Source organism: Chelmon rostratus, chromosome 2 (genome assembly GCF_017976325.1).
Source record: "Chelmon rostratus isolate fCheRos1 chromosome 2, fCheRos1.pri, whole genome shotgun sequence".
Taxonomy (NCBI): domain Eukaryota; kingdom Metazoa; phylum Chordata; class Actinopteri; order Chaetodontiformes; family Chaetodontidae; genus Chelmon; species Chelmon rostratus.
In genome coordinates, this window is record NC_055659.1 from 12,876,107 (window position 1) to 12,894,110 (window position 18,004).

Consider the following 18,004-nt stretch of genomic DNA (forward strand, 5'->3'; position numbering starts at 1 on the left):
AGGAGGACCTGATTCGACTGATGCACTGCTTCTCCAACACAAATGAGTTGTGGAGAACCCTTTTTTTTATATAATTTAAGCCACTGTCTCCTCAACTCTGAATCCATCTCAGCCTTTCAGTTAATAAATAAAACATTCAGCAGGAGTGGAGAGCCCGATCTTTAAAACCAAGAACACAACTCTCTCAATAGTAAAAGCCTGCAGTGACTGGAGGGCATGGATCCTGGCAGGGCATGCCATGTCTCACTTTTGTAGAGAAACAGATAAAAAGCAGACTTCGAGTTGAATTCAAGTTTAGCCTGTGAACTCTTAACTAGTTGTATTCAAGCTTCCTCTTGAGCGCGTCCTGCTGTGCTTGAGCACTCCTGTCAAATCCTTCGTCTTACTGTTTCTCTGATGATCAAAACAAACTCTGAATACACATCGAGAGAGAATTAACAGGAACGTCGGACAAAGAATGTGATGCAAACAGACAGAAACTGAGCTTTGTAAGGCAGAAACATCGACATGTGGTGAAGTAATTGTTGAATCACTGGTATACAACCACTCAAAAGCCCCTTAAAGTGATATACGTTGTTAAAATGTGCTCTGAGACAGTATTGCACCAGCATATCTTCTTTCGTGCGTGTGTGCTTTACTAAACATGAATATGCTCTAGAGCCGAAACAATTAATCCACCAACAGAAAATACATTTCCCAACTGTTTTGATAATTGATTAATCGTTTCAGTGATTTCTTAGCTCTATAGACAATGGCGATCAGTCCGCCATCATTGGATTCTCATACAGTTCTGGTTCTCTGATGATGTATCCTAATAGTTTCTTCAAGTGTCACCATGAGGTTGACATTTGTGTTTTTGAGTAAAATATCTTTCCAAATAACTATTTGGATGAACTGTATTAACTTTTGTGATCCCTTAATTGTCCTTTTCCTTTTCATATATGATGGAAATTTGAGTGTGTTCAGGTTTTGGATGATTGGTCGGATAAAACAAGTAATTAGAAAATACCACTTTTGAATTTTTCATTTTCTGACATTTTTACAGACAGCAAGATTAAGCTTTTAATCAGGAATCAAATTGACAGTTTAGTCGATAATGACAATTCTCATTAGTTGCAGTCATAACCTGCTGTGTGTGCTTTTCTAAAAGTCCATTAGAAATTCAGTGAGAACAGTTCCTGCCATATATTGTTTTTTTTTTCCTTTGGAGGTTTCCATTACAAGACATGAGAAATACAACACGCCAGATCACACTGTTCTACCGCAGTAATAGTGAGGTTTCTTCAGCCTGTATATCCTCATTTTAAAATGAGCAATCATGCCCCCTATTTGCCAGCAACTGTTTGGCTTTGTCACTCCCACTTATTAGTGAGCTCCAAACCAAATACCATTGCGTTCAGTCTGAATGAAAACAATGCCGGCTAATTGTTAGTACAGGTCACGCTTTGATGGAGCGATGAGAGCAGCATGTTGATACTGTGGCAGCAAGCAGAGAACAAACGCATAGAAAACAGGTGAGAAGGTTTTTAATGCTGTTATGAGTCACCTTAATAGACTTGTTAGTTCCAGTGTGTTTTAAATCTATTTCCAAAATCCGACAGGTGTACATTCTGGCTTTTCATCTTATAATAACATCGATAAATATTTCCTTAATTGCCGTCCCGGCTCTCAGTGGAGCGCTCACTTTGTCAGTTTCTCTTCCTCCATGCGCATTTACATATTGATATTAATATGAATGACTGAAAGCCAAGAACGGGCTGACACTGCTGATCAATTTACAATCTCTCCCCTGCCTGCTGCCCGAGTGTTGTGAACAAACTTTTTGTCTAGTCATTGTAATTACAATTCACTCAGAAATGCAGCAGAGCTTTTTCGTGTGCCTGGAGTGTTTTCAGAACCGGTCTTCTGTGAAGGTGAAATTAGAGATTGTTTCTACCCAAGCTGTCATGTTTTGCCAGTTTGAAAAGCATGGATAGATTCATTTCTGGTGACAGGCTGCTGCAGTCAGCTGACGTACAGAAGTTGAGTGTGAAAACTGCTTTCAGAGAATTATAGTCTATTATAGTCTTGTTGTAAAGGTGGTGGCGTTATAAGTAAAAGTGTAGCAATACCACAGTGTCAAAATACTCCTGTACTGCATTTAAAACTGTACTGAAGTAAAAGTATGCCATTCATTGTGTTAATATTCAGTTTGAGTAAGCAGCATTTTAATATTGAGAAGGTGGAGCTAATTTTAACAACACTCTAGACGAGTAGGTAGTTAACCTGTATCAAAGGATCATATTTCATAAAATGATGTTTGCGTAAATACGACCTTAATCTGAAAATAAACTGGAAAGCACTGCTATTAAATCTATAAAATACAGTAACACACACATTTTAAGGTACACGTATTTGCCATTATCTAGTTGCCTATTAGCGTGCATATTAGTAGCACACTGGCTCCTTATTAGTCATTATAAAGCACTTATTAATGCCTTCTTCTGCATGAACATATTCTACAAATACTTGGCCTTTAACTAAGAGTTTTCCCTCAATAACCTCTGAATTACTGCGTATTAATAGTAAGTAAGGAAGTTGTTTTGCGTGAATTACGATCTTAATAACCCAAACCTGAGAATAAGGCATTAATAAGTGCTTTCTAATGACTCATTAATAGCCAATATGCTACTAATACACATACAAGCAGGGCAGCTAGTTAATGTGAATATGTGTGCCTTAACTTCAAGTGTAAACCAAGAGTACAAAATTTCCCTCTGAAATTGTTGTGCCTGTAAGTATAAAGTAGCATAAAATGGAAATACCAATGTGAAGCAACGGTACTTAGTTTCTTTCCACCGCTGTGTAAAGGCATGAAGGAGCCGTAAAACATCAATGAGTATAACAGTCTGCACGTTGTTGCTTCATACTGTTAACTGACTAGAATTATAAGCTCATTTTACCTGCAGATGGGATTCAACTAGTAAACCTCACAGCAATTTCTCTCTCTGCCAAAAATGTCCATCTGCTCTGAGGAATGTGTAAAAAGATGAGAAGGTGAATGCTAATGATGGAGAAGCTGTGAGGGCGGGCAAGGAACAAGAGAAGGTAGAGAGGACAGAGAGGCAAAGAAAGCTTCAGCGGGAAGTAAAAACAAAGCTGTCAAATTACAGGGACAAGATAGAAAAGATTGTCACTCCTGCGTGCTTTCCAAGGACAAGAGGCACAATAACTGCGCTCTCATAAACACTCACACGGACACAAAACCAGCCCACGCTCAGCGCGCACATAACAAATCCCCCGGTATCTGCAGGCAGGACTCGGCGAAACCTCAAGAAAACAGTCAGCCTTTTTCAGTTCAGCAGATGTTCTGCCGTTCACATGCAAGCGTTTAGCATGTCTGCCGCATGAGAGCACAGCCTGTCCTGTAGGTCATCGCTTATCACAGTAATGTAATAAAGCCACGTTAAGGCTGCGATTCGTCCACCCCCACAACCTGGCAACCTGAAGATCAACGTCTCATGTATCTCTATCATGTTTAAGTGTACAGCAAGATTTTTTTGTTGTTAATCACCTGGACTTAAATATAAGACATCCTTTTTCAAGATGAGCAAGCAAAGATACGGCATGTTTTTTTTTTTACAATGATTAGAAATGTGCTAAAATGATGATTCCAGATTTTTATACCACTTACAAGAAGGACACTCTATTTAAAGCATTGTTGTACTATTAATGGTTGATCAATCATTTACTGGTGCTTTATATACCAATAATAATCCATTAATGAGAGCACCGTTTGGGTTGCCAGGTGTGGCTGTAGTTCATCCTCCTCCCACATGACTTGTTTTGTCAATGGTTTTTTACCAGTTACCTTTTAGAAAACAGCACCAGTGCATCAGGATGATACATGATATATTGAATAACAAACTATTAATACTGCAAAGTCAATGGATTATTGAAAAAAACATTATTAGATTATTAATCATTATTCAATATAATTATTTAATTACCATTTTTCACCATTTACTTGAAAAATGTGTAATCTAATCTACTCATTACACATTGTTTATAGAAAAAGTAGTTGCATTATTTCACTAATTACCCAACAGCAAAGGCAATTACATTATTTTGAGTCTAACCATCTCAAAATGTTGTTAAATTAAGTTAGCAATAGCATCACAGGTTAAACAACAGTCAAAGCAGTTTTTCTAAACCTGGCAACCCAAAAGTTGTTCTTATAACTGGTCTCTGAAGCAAAGTGAAGCCAGTAGTTGCTAACAAGGTTTTTAAGCTAATATGTTTTAGCACATATGCTCATCCAGATTTGATTTGATTTGATTCAGACAGCTTGTAAAGTTGCATAGCAATCGCCAAAATGTGCATGTGTGTGACGCACACTCACACACATGCACACACACATACACTTTCACAAGAGAAGGAAGATAATGGCAGGAGGAGGTGTTACAGCCTCCTGTGCTGCAGCTGAATAATTCAAGTGACTTTACCTCAGGGCAGAATCCGTGAGCCAGTACCACTGACTTAAGGCTTTGTATGCTGTGCATGTTCAGCCAATCAGAGCTCTGGGTCTGATTTTTGTGTCACATATAAAGTGCACAGAGGCACATTCACAGACACTGAGAAACTACTGTCAGGCCGAACACTAATCCTGAGCTTGGAGAGAAAAAGCTAAAGATGGGAAAATGATTTTTCTGTCTGTTTATGTTTGTTTGAGCATTCAGTGTCTGCGTGTCTGATGAGTCTCTAACTGCTTTGTATCATCAGATGGCGGCTTTGTCTTGACACAGTGTCAGGACAAGCTTGAAAGCATTATGAGACTGTAACGAACACCAAACAGAGCAGACTAAATCAATAAAGCCAGCTCAAGTAAAGTTTGTGTTTAGATGATTACATTATTAGATAACAAGTAGACAACTCACTAAGTACATAAATATTCCATGTAGAGAAAAACACATTTCCCAGTTTTGTTCCTATTGATTGTTAACTACTGTATTTACAAATCTGGACCCAAACTGAATATTATCTTTTTTCTTTGCTGCAGAATAGCTTCTTTCTCATCTCATGTCTTCTCAGCCTTTCCTTCTTCGGTCCAGCGTGAGTGAAGAGCTTCTTCACTGAGCCTGCGCTGTGCTGCTGCATCAGTTGATCATGTACAATATTAATGTTGCTGGGTAAAATGCAGCCTGCCTTCTTCAGTATGCAGCGCGCTGTTTCCTTACTCCAATCTTTCCTCCCCCCGTCTTCTCCCTGAGTGGTATTTAGAGGGCGTTTTAGCCGCAATTTATCACATAATTTGGTCGAAACGTTCAATTTCTGGCCACATCCCGACCAGTGATTTCAGAGAAGATGTCGTCTACCTGTTATCAATAGTAAAACATGTCTTTACATCACTTCTTGGGGTGTGTCCAGGAGAGCAACTGCTCTCTGCCTTATGACCAGTGGTGGAGGTAACTCATTACATTTACTGAAGTACTTTACTTAAGTACAGTTTGGAGGGAAATGCAGTACTTTTTACTCCACAGCATTTATCTGATCAATTTAGTTAATACTCGCTTTACAGATTAAGACTATTAATCCAATAATGCTTGATTGTATAATGATTGATTATTGTAATGCATACAATAATCAATCAATGACTAGAATCCAATAATATACATTATTCTGACATACACCGTTCTGCATAACCAATGCTTTGGTAGTTTAACAAGTTTTTTATTTAGATACTTTTGGCTTTTCCTTAAAGGTCCAGCGTGTAGCATTTAGTGGCATCTAGTGGTGAGGTTGCAGACTGCAGCTGACTGAATACTCCTTGCCTCACCCTCCGTTATCAAGCATGTAGGAGAACCTAAGGTGGCCGTGAAACTTGTGGAAAACACAAAAGGCTAGAGTGCACAACTTTTACTTGTAATAGAGTATTTCAACTCTGCAGTATTGCTACTTTTACTGAAGTAAATGATTCTGCCGCTGCCTGTGACAGTCAATAACAAGGATGCCTTGAAAAACATGCAGTGCGTAGCAGCATGCAGTCAAAAAGCTTCCACAGAGACTGAAAATGAATTCTTGGTCTGCAGCCAGCAGAGCCCCCCTGTGTTATTCCTTCCACTCATTTTCATGCCCTTACACACTGTCATACAGTATGCCAGCTAGCCAAATAATTGCACTCCGGCTTTCTCCCACCAACACTCTATGTGCCTTTTCACCTCAGTAGTCATTTTCTTATTTTACTCCCCTTGTGGATCGAGTGGTGAGAAGGCCAAGGCGTGTGTAGTCTTGTAGTGCCAGAGCCATTGTGCTTTGCCAGAAAAGGAGGATGGTTATTTTTTGTCTAGGTTTTAGAAAAAGGTATTCTGGCTTTTGTGAATTTCTTAACCTAATCAGAATCATCAAGGCTCCAACTCAGCTCAACTGTGCTCAACTCGCTGTTTGAGTTGAATCCTGCCGTTGATTCTGTCCGCTGGTAGACAGTTATGTCAGCATGTTCTACATTTTCAAACACCATAGCAACACAATCTGCCCTTACACAGTCTCACTAAACTCAGTAAACTGCAGTTTCTTATCATTCATGCTTCATTTGTATGCATCTTAATGTGTCTTCGTATCGAATCGATCATGATCACCACAAAGGGGATAGAAAAACAGATGGGTGAAGGAGAAGGAGAGTGCAAATTAACTATGGCTGTGATAGGACAGAGAGGGACAAGGAGCATCACCTGTCGTAATGAGATATGTGTTGATACAGGACTTAAATCCATGTATTGTATTGCTCAGTCTCCATAATTTGCAATTCCCACGCCACTCATTATTTCTGTGAAAACATTAATAAAAACAGAATTGAATCAGTTAAAAATGAATAATAATAATAAACAAATTGTGTTTACTGACAATGGTTTTATAAAGTGTTCCTGAATCCATGTATTGATTTCCTTTGTACAATCCAATGTTCACAAAGTGGTGAACCTCGCTCCATCCTTGCTTGTGAACTACTGAGCCTCTCCAGGATGAGCCTTTCCTTTCACACCCGATCATGATACTATCACCTGTTGCCAATCAACCTGTTTACCTGTGGAATGATCAAACAGGTGTTTTTGGAGCGTTCCACAACTTTCCCAGTCTTTAGTTGCTCCTGTCACAACTTGTTTTAAACGTGTTGCTGCATCAAATTCAGAATAAGCAGATATTTACAAAAATCAATGAAGCTGATGAGGTCAAACATTAAATGTATTGTCGTTGTACTCTTTTCAATTGAGCATATGTCAAAAAGGATCAGGATTCTGTTTTATTTATGTTTTCCACAGCGTCCCAACTTTTCTGGAATCGGGGTTGTATTTCTCTCTTCTATTCTCACTCTCTGTCGTCTTTTCCTCTCCATCACTACCTTGCATTGATTTTAAAGGCTTCATTTCTACAGGACTGTGTGGCTGTCTCAGACTCTTGGACTCCACAGATCGATAATGAAAGTGAGGTGGCATCAAATGGCCCTGAAACACAAATGGAGTCAGCAGAGCTCAGCTGTTGAATTTAACCCAGCAGAGAGCCTTCATATTGTTTTCAGCAGCGTTCTCGTTCGCTCCACAGATCTGCATCAGAACTGTTACTGAGCTGTTATTAACTTACGGTCTATGTGCTGCTATAAAGGCTGACAGAATGACATGGAAACATGGTGCTCACATGTCAAAATCTGTCCCAGTTGCTCGACACCAGAACAATTAGTAATTCCTCAGGTGTAGTCTAGATGTATCTGCTTGAGCTGCTGGCCTCATGAATTAAAGAGATTTAAATTCATCTCTGTCTCTCAGTCCTGAGGACAGGGCTTGCTGCCCTGTCCTCAGCTGCGTCTGGATAATAGCTGGAGCGAGGTCTAAATCTTAATATCACCCACACATTGCCCGAGTGAGTCCATAGAGCTGCAGCGGTTATAGAAACTTAACTGGTGTCCACTATGTACCAAAATGCAATGGCAATTTAGGATTGCAAAAAGATTAAATTGCCTCCAGCCTCTCCTTTAAAGTTTTCATCACACGGTTTGCGAGTGGTGGTGCCAACAAAATGTAATCGGCTCCATCTTAAAATCACACTACATGAATTTATGCGAGCATGAGCACTTTATTTTCAGTCCCTAACACCTACAGTGGCAATATAAGCCATTTATTTTCCACAGCGAAAACATTTCTTTAAGATGCCGACCTCTGCTCCAGCTTGCCTCAGCGGTGTGTGCTCTTTCATTTCCCATGCATCAAATAGAACAAAGCATGTGGGTGTCTGTCTCTGAGGATGTGTCAACTCTCTCCTTGTTAAAGTAGTTATGTTTGCTTACCACTTGCCTTAATGAAAGAAAAATGTGAGAAAAATCTAATTATGCACAATTGTTGAAGATAGCAAGTCTCATCCTGATCAGATCATGTGCTGAAGCTGTCGTGAGTGAAGGAAGCATTGCCGACTTGCATTCCTTGAAGTTTTTTTTAAGTGTCATTATAAGACACAGCTGGGGCTGGAAACTGGACACAGTAAACTGTAGGGATGACCTGTCACAGATGATATATTGCTTGCAGTGTCATACGTGGCATCCTGTAACCTAACAGGACTGAAATCTGTAGCGATGTTAGCTGACCGGTCAGGCTGTAATACTCGTTACACACCAGAAGGTGAAACTGATGGATGGATGAGAGAAGAAAGAGAGAGAAAACATTTCAATTCTCCTAAACATCAGGTGGAGTGAAAGTTTGGCCTGATGGGGAAAGCAATTGTAAATTTGTGTTGGCGCTTGGCAGAGCTTGTAGCCGTGGTGTTACTTTTTCGATTCAGAGCCAAGTTTGGTATGCAGACTTTTAGTGTGAACTCTTAAAAAGTTTAAACATTGCTCCTCTATCGTCTGAAGTGGATTCTATAGACCAAACCAGATTGTTTGTGTCTTAGATGGTTTGAACACTGAGCTGGATGGTTGAATTGACGGTCGGAGGTAACAGACCACTGGGCTCCATGTTATAGGTGACAGCTGACAGGTGGAGCACTGTGGCTGGTGCAATGCACTTGAACTTTCTGTTGAAGCTGCAATAATCAATATTTTCATATTAAAAATGGAGCAGAGTGGAAGTGGAGTGGAAAGGGTCACTCGTAGAGACAAACGCTGAGAATTATCAACCAACCCTGCAGTTAACCTCAGCTCCACCCACTGTTCAGCATCTTTCACTTAATTGCTCTGGTTTCCTGGCTCCCAGAATCTTCTCTCATCAGTCCTTATTCTGGGTTTTACCAGGCAGCTGTTTTAAGTGGAAGAAATCTGATAAACCCACCGTATGCTACCTGCCAGGCACAAAACAGCAGACAGGCAAAGCTAGCCTGCTAGAATGTTAAAGTTGTTCTGTGTCTGCACCGTGTTCAAATATTGAGCATTCACATAAATATTAGCATAAAATTTGGGGATTTATTTATTTATGGTAGAATGCACTTACTGTAAGTCACCTTGGATAAAAGAGTCAGCTATATAAATGCAATGTAATTAAAATTGGTTAATTCTTAATTTTGAACTTCATATGATGATAATATGTCAGAGTTGTGTTTACAGCTTGTTCTGCTGCCCCCAAGTGGCCAACCAAATGCAGCCCTAAGCATAAAAGCATTAAGCAGACAAGCTTTTGTTTGAGCCCCCCCCCCCCCTTAAAATTGAATATTAAGATTTTTTTCTTTTTGTGACGAGCATGTCTGTCCGGTAAAAGACGTCTCTCAGACAGTCACTCACAGCTCTGCTAGAAGGAGTCATATTTGCACATGGGATTTGCTGTGTGGCAGCTACATTACGCTGTTTGATGGAATTAAATGAGGAAGCTACATCAGCAGCCTCGCTGTAGAACACTGTAATTGCCCATTACTGTGTTGGCTTGACATCCCGTGTCTGTATTGTTTTGCATTGTGCACCGCAGACACTGAACACATGCTGAATGTGGAGCCTCTTTAGACTCATTCACAGGGGGTGGGATTGATTTTGAAAATATGAGCCTCTGAGAAACTGTAAAGGGAATGACGACAATTTTCAGTTGTGAATATGGTGAATGTTTCCTGTGTTCTCTTTGTTTTTAATGATCATGGAGAGGTTTGAACATTGCAGTGTGTTAAGCAGCTGCCCGTGCTCAAAACCCCCTGCACACCCTTACAGAACTGCACTTTCTAGCGGGACTGAAAATGATATATTGCTGTAATTCTAAGGTCACAAATTTTGCTGGCCTGGTTATTGATTGTCGAAAGTTATGGCATCCTACCCTCAGAGTGTTTCTCTCACAGATGGCCTGATCCTAATGAACCAAACTAACAAGCCAGATGCCTCTGTGCTGCACTACACCAGGTCCTGTGAGGTTATATGGAAGAGCTCTTACATACATTTTTAATTCAGCTGGCACAGAGAGGAACCATGAGTGCACATAAGATTTGATTCAACATCATATTATGGTACAAAAGCCATTTGAATGGTTGATTCAAGGCGGACCTGTTGACAGGAATGAAGTGAAACAATACACTTATAAAACAAAACAAAATATTCTATATTGTGCCTGATGCATGAACAAAAACATGAAGATAATCAAGGGAGAAAAGATGATCAGACTTCTGGAAGGGTAGACATTATGAAGTAATCTCTGTCTGTGCTCCTTGTTATTGCTTTGTTTAGCATCAGTGTATGGGTTTTTGATGGATGCGGCGTAAACCATCTGCGATCCATTTACAATGCTGTGTAAAATGAGACGTCCAGATGCATTTTGTCTGTCTGTGTGTTGGCTGGCAGCCCATGTCTCCGTGCTTGTCTCCGTCAGCCTGTCTTTGTCTGTCCTCTCTCCATCTGTCTGCCTGTGTGTGTTTACTTGCAATCAATCTCTACATTGTTCTTGAGCAAGTGGCAGTCAAGATATTGAGAAGTCAACATTAAACCACCATGATGTTGCAGCCATTCATCACAAACTGCAAGACGGTTAACCAGGATTTAATGTTACCACCCACTGAGATGACACTAATTGCAGTTTTGGTATGGCCACACTGATCTGCTGTGTCTTTTGAAGCTGTTCAAAAAGCTCATTTAAACACACGTTCTCCTACAGCTGAAAAAGTTTGTCCATTAGAAATGCACAATCTGGCATCCATTTTCTGTTTCTTCTCTGCTCCACAGGGAGTGTGATGTCCAGTAGAGGGCAGCATAGACAAGTGAGAGTGGAAAAATGGCTAACTCAGTCTCCTCTCCTCTCTCTTCCAGGGCCAAAGTGTTTCGAGGAAAGAAGGTCCTTGGGGACTACGACATCAAAGTGGAGCAGGTATCATATTGAGACCTACGATGCTGCAGAATCATATATTAAAGGTTGAGTGGGATCAGAACAGAGATGAAAGTGAGATGAAACTGACACCATATTCATGTTTGATATGGAAATGCATAGGTTTCCTCTGACAAGCTGAGGCATGGTATCCTGGCACATTTTCAATAAAAGTAAAAGACGGATTCAGATAAGCTCTGCTTGTCTGTGGCTTTATACAACAGGTTGTAAGTTCCTAGAAACTAAAGTGCAAAGAAAGTAAAAGGTGTTCCTCGAGGAAAGTGTGAACAGCATGTGAACTAGCTTTGTTTACATGCCATCCTGTTAAGTAAGTGTCTCTGCCTGTGTGTGCCAGTGCAACAAGTTCTCCAGGGCCAAACAGGACCGATGTTGTTGGAAGGTTTTCACTTAATCAGTGAAATATCTCCACGTCTACGGGATGGCACAAACATTTGTACAGACAAACTGGTCCCCGGAGGATGGATCTTAATAAGCCCCTGGTGTTTCCTCTAGCACATTTTTGACTTGGAGGTATCTTAACAACTGCTGGATTGATTGTCATGAAATTTGCTACAGATTATCGAGGTCTCTAGATACCTAGAATAATGTTGAAAAGTCTGTCTCTTCTTGCACCATCAGCTCAGGTCAATGTTTGCCTCATACTTAGGTTTATGAACAAATTCCAGCAAAACTAGTGACATTCCCATTGATCTCAGCTGAACTTAGTACTAATTACCAAATGTTAGCATGCTAAGAGGCTAAACTTAAATGGTGACCCTAGAAAACAATGCCTGCTAAACATCAACATGCTGGCATTGTCATTGCGAGCATATTAGCATACTAATGCTAGCATCTGGCTGAAAGCACCTCAGAGCTGCTAGCATGGCTGTAGACTAACACAGGAGTCTTGTATTATTTGCAAAAATGTCATTTCAGTCAGTCAGCCCTGTCTGCCAAATAGAGACTGCAAAGTCATTTCCTCAACATTTTGCATTTATCATCCTCAGCAAAAATGACTTTTGTCTTGTGTGTATTTAACTACATGCACTATAAATGTATAACCACACAGGACCACCAGTGCCTCAAGAGTAAAACTAAACCGGAATCTTGACATCATACTGTAGTCCCTGCACATAGTTAAGTTATATATTAACAGCATGTGACATTTTGGTTTCATATTGGTTGAACGACCCAAACCAGCAAACCATTTTGCAATACTTGGTTACAGCATTCGAAATGACTGTTCTGTGGGGTTTCTCGCCGAACAGTTTCACACCTAATAGATGTTGACAGTTAAATTACAACCTCAAGGCTCACCACAGAAACGAAAATAGACACCAGAGGAGACAGGAGTCGGCAGCTATGAGTCACAGAGAAATCCTCACTATGATTGCAACCACACCAAAGACTAGCATACATGCATTATTTTCCCAGAATGACTGTGAGGTTTATGTACACAATGATGTGCATTTGTTTATATTACATATGTATATATTGTCATCTCCTTTCACTGCTTCTGCGAAGGAAGTTTGTTAAAAGAGAAAGTAATTCAGTATTTATTTACAGTTTGTTTTGCACCCAGTACAAGCTGTCAATTCAAATAATAGAAAAGAATGATGTGCCAGTGTGCCAATAACTGTAATTATGAAATATTAGCACTTATCTTTCACAATAAGTTTGACTGTTTAGAACATAATGGTCTGGTATTCTGCTTCTTGTATATGAGATTGTGCAGTTGCTCATTTAAAGCACGAGGAACCAGTCATAGAATTGCTGTGTATGACTCTGCAACAGTTACCATTTGATGAGATTCATCTGTATTTCATCATCTGTGCATGAAGCCTTAATGTGCGTAACTGATGAAACTGTCTCGTGTCCTCTTTGCATCCTCGTAGGCTGAGTTCTCAGAGGTCAACCTCGTCTCACATTCAAATGGCACCTGTAACGTGGACATGCAGGTCATCAGGGGTGGGACCAAAGTGGTCAGGTCAGCACAGACACACACACACACACACATACACACACACACACTGGTTCTTCTGTGATTCAGTCACAGTCCTTCTTCCCAAACCCTAAATCTTAATTTTATACCATTCTTTAACCTTAACCTTTGACAGTAAGACTAGCCACACAATACAAACCTAATCTCACCTGCTAACCTATCAGATGAACCTCATCCCCTGACACTAAACCGAAGGAGGAATAACTGTCTGTCCTCGCATGTGTCCCAGCTGGAGATGAATTTGACTCTTTTTGCAAGGAAAAAAGGTACAAGAGCAGCATGCTGTCGATGGTGCAAACCTCAACTGTTCCAAAACCATAATACAACCAAAAAATACTCAACAAGTGATCAACTTGCTGGACCCATTTCCTTGACTGCAAAAATCAAACCCACCTTAGAAGACTTATTTGCACTTTTTTTGACATAATGTGACATCATGGCATTTAATATGTTGTTGGTCACTGCCATTAACACTTACATATTTTCTTGCAGCTCCAATTCCAAAAAGTTGGGACGCTGTGTAAAACATGAATAAAATAGAATTTAATAATTAGCTAATCCTTTTTGAGAAATTCTCAATTGAAAACAATACAAAGACAATGTATTTAATGTTTGAACTCATCAACTTCATTGATTTTTGTAAATATTTGCTTATTCTGAATCTGATGGCAGCAACACATTTCAAACAATTTGGGACAGGAGCAACAAAAGACTGGGCAACCGTTAATCTGACCCTCAATCTGAAGCCTACACCTGAATAAATAACCAAGAGTCCTCACGAAGATGTCCCACTCTGGAGAACATCTGGCCCTCGCAAAGAAGCACAACAACAGATAGCAGATGCATCAATCTTCAAACCCCAGTATAGTGCTGCTGCACCATGCTTGTGCATCAATTAATGATAATCCAAATACTTTTCTGCCGGATCAGACAGAATAACCTCACTCTGCACTTCTTGAAAATAATAAATAAGATTGTTTACTGCAAATTCTGATCAGTGGAAAAAAGGGCAGAGGCGTATGACCACAACCATTACCCACAGACTGGCGCAGCAGATCTGCGTACAAACATGCGAACATACTGTAAACCAGACAGTCACACAGACCCACTCACACACCACAGACCACACTGACACAGACACCAGTGTCCCAGCTGAACACTGCCAGTAATTAAGCAAGACAGTGACTCCCACTGCCCACCAACCGGCTAAGCCAACAGGAAATGAAGAAGGCAGCCTCAGTCTGACAATCAGCATCTCTGCCCTGTAATTAAGCTTTATGAGGGGTTGGTCTGCACATGCTCAAACACAAACACACAGCTGACCATTGCCTGAGATAGCCTGGATTCAGGGAAACTTTGCACGATACGGAATGATTCACATTTACCTGCCCTGACAGTGTTTTGTCTACAGGAAGTATTATTCTTTTACGACGTGTCTCTTACGAGCTCCTTTTAAACCTCCAAATTTGCATCATCTCCGCAGTCATGCCCAAACATTAACGTCCTGTGGAGAAAATTAATGAGTTCCCAACATAATTCTCAGTCTGTCTTGTTGTCTGAGTTCATTGGAGGCTTTTCAGACTTGGATGATTTTAACTATGGACATTTGTCTCTGTAATTGCACTGTGTCCATCGATTTCAAGTCAAAGCAGTGATTTTACCAACTGCTCAGAGTCTGAATGTGGATAAGTACCCCTCAGCTGGAAGATGATGTGATCTTTTCCAGACTGAGCATGTCACTATGTGATCCTCAGCTCCTCTTAATCTCTATTTTTGTATTTTATCTTGTTTCCTGTAGTTAACAAATCCCATGAAAAGATGCAAAAGAAATCTGTCTCAATACTTTATGACTTACCCACCCTGTCCCTACCCTGTCTGGTCCCTGTCCCTACCCTGTCCCTACCCTGTCTCTACTCTGTCCCTACCCAGATGTGGTAGGCAGCAGAAATGTCCATTTTGCAGAAAAATTGCTGTCTTTATTACGTCCTTTTTAATCCTTATTCAACTGGGAAAATGATGGTAAATGATGATAAAAACAAAAATCAGCCACGGTTGTACTTTGTGTTTAGTGCTAATTAGCAAATGTTCACATGCTAACATGCCAAACTAAGATGATAAACACATTAAACCAATTTGCTAGCATGTTAGCATTGCCATTTTTAACATGTCAGCTAGCTGGCATTTAGCTAACATGGCTAAGACTCTTAGCCTTTGCTCACATTTGTTTCAGGGAATCAGATTAAAAATGCACAGTGAATCCACAGTGAAAGCTAGTTAGGCTGATCGTGGTGCTGCTGGCAACACTGATTCCGGGTATTAAACTGAGCCACGACCATGCTGATCTTTACAGCCTACTGTCAGTAAATGAAGAGATTACAGTCCCATTAATTGCTGCGTCCTCTCTGCCAGAGTCTTTTTTAGCTTCTTGGAGTGTCTGATTAGTATTCTCTGTGCATGATGAGCTGGTGCTGGTCACACTGTGCCAGAGTTTTCTCTCTTTCTGTCTCATTTCTCTCATTCCTCTCTACATCTCTTTTACTCTGTGTTTTTTCTCTCTGTCTCTTTTCTCACACCTCTCTCCTCTCTCTCTCTCTGCTTTTCCTCACATTCCCTCTCTCATACACACATTCAGAGACAAAAGGGAAAAATAATAGGAGTCATGCCCTATCACCATCACCCTTTCACTGAGCTGAACTGCACAGAATATTGTTTTTGCCCTTAACCCACTGGTTACTAATTGCTCCTGTGAGCTGGTTTTGAGTGCTCTGCTATAGTCCTGACAATTTTAAAGTAAAACATGTAAAAAAAAATCATAAAAATCCTACAAAATTGTAATAGATCATAAAACCCCACACTTGGAATTCTCCATTTTCTGTTGAGGTTTGAATGCCAGATTCAGTAGAATTTGTCATCACTGACAGTAATAAACATGTGGTTAAGGTTATGGACTGAGCGTGGTCGTGCTTATAAAAAAAAACAGCATTGACTGAAAATTAATGAATGCAAAATGAACAACTGTCTCCTGTGTTTTGTTGACCCGTCCACCCTGACTTCCGCTTTTGATGCCATCATGGGTGCACTGGCTTTGAAACAACAACAACAATGCTTTGACACTGCTGAGGGGTCTTTAATCTATTTTTAGGTTAAAGAAACAACAAAATTCTGCATGAAAAGAGACAGTTGTTTATTAAATGTCCTTTATGAATTAGACAATTCATGTCATTCTGTAGACAGATTAGCCACTGGTACAGTGATACTTGTATGTAATGAAGGCATACGAGTAGTTGTGACATTTTAATTACAGATAATGTGAAAATAAGTGCATCATCCATAACACACTGTAAGCTTCATTTAACATCAGATTTACTTATGTGTTTAGTATTCCAGGAAAATTGATTTAGCAATCCAAAACAGAGTGCTTAGTAAGAATCCTTCGCAGATGATGATCTATTCTAAGACGAGACCAGTCCATCGTCTTTTCTGCTCAGTCCAATTTCGGTGTTGTATTTGGCCATACAGGCGTTTTCTCTTACTGCCATAGGATCCTCAGTGGAAAAGACAAATATACTATCTTTCATTTGTGGCTTTGTGGGTTTTTCTTCCAATGCAATTCCATGCAGGTCAGTGTCACCGGCTATCCAAAGATGTTTGACCTTTTTGCCTGACGCTGTGAAATGACTCAGAATGCCTAACTTCACATTGTCACAAAATGAATTATTATCATTTTTTTTGTAACAGTTCAAGCTGTATGGGGAAATAATGATCGATACAATGATGCGGTACAGTAAAACTAGACATGTAAATGTATTCTTATTTCAGCCTTCATTATTTCTTCTTTATTCCCTGTGCTGCTCTCAAACCAGGTCTTTCAGGCCCGACTTTGTCTTGGTGCGCCAGCACGCCTTCAGCATGGCCCAGAACGAGGACTTTAGGAACTTGATCATCGGTCTGCAGTATGCAGGCATCCCCTCAGTCAACTCGCTGGACTCCATCTACAACCTGTGCGATAAACCTTGGGCTGTAAGTATTTTATTCACTATACTGTATAATACTCATTACATATGTATATGTGCATATGCATGCATATGTTTTAATTGAGCCTCCAGCTCTTAATTAAATTTTTATTCAAGATCATCTGGAGGGTTATTTGTCATTCTTGTTTGACTTTCTATGGCTTCAGGCCCATAGTGTTTAAAAACACTGTGATATTGGTTGTTTAATATGAATAATATGACTGCTGTTATAATGCAGCACGTTGTACCCTACATGTGCTGACCTCATGTTCAAATTGAGGTTGACACTGTCACTGTCTTGCTGTTTTTCTCTCTTTTTTCTCATCCTTTCCACAGTTTTCCCAGCTGATCAGTAATCGGAAGAGGCTGGGTTCAGATAAGTTCCCTCTGATTGATCAGACTTTCTACCCCAACTACAAAGACATGGTAAGATGTTCTTTTTAATGTTTACACCTCAGTTAGTTACCTCGCAGTAAATTCACACCTCCAAAACACCAGCCTCAACAAAGTGTCTGAAGGCATTAGATGTTGTCTGCCAAAAACTACAGATTTCAGGAAATCACTGGTAAAATAAAAGGTCATATTTTATGTTAACATACATAAAATAAGTTGAAATTTCATTTTAAAAATAATGTATTAATGTATATTACAGTCAAAGGTGAACTTGCTTATTGCTTTATGCATTTTACTTTCTTTATTCACTA

General features: G+C 40.0%; 1 protein-coding gene across 1 annotated transcript in view; it reads left to right on the top strand.

Annotated features, from left to right (window-relative positions):
• Positions 1–18,004, top strand: part of syn2b (synapsin IIb) — an 80,715-nt gene that overhangs the window by 36,373 nt on the left and 26,338 nt on the right. The window contains exons 2-5 of the mRNA XM_041948084.1: positions 11,231–11,288; positions 13,181–13,272; positions 17,151–17,307; positions 17,637–17,726. Coding sequence (XP_041804018.1) covers positions 11,231–11,288; positions 13,181–13,272; positions 17,151–17,307; positions 17,637–17,726 — 397 coding nt within the window. The remainder of the gene's footprint in view (positions 1–11,230; positions 11,289–13,180; positions 13,273–17,150; positions 17,308–17,636; positions 17,727–18,004) is intronic.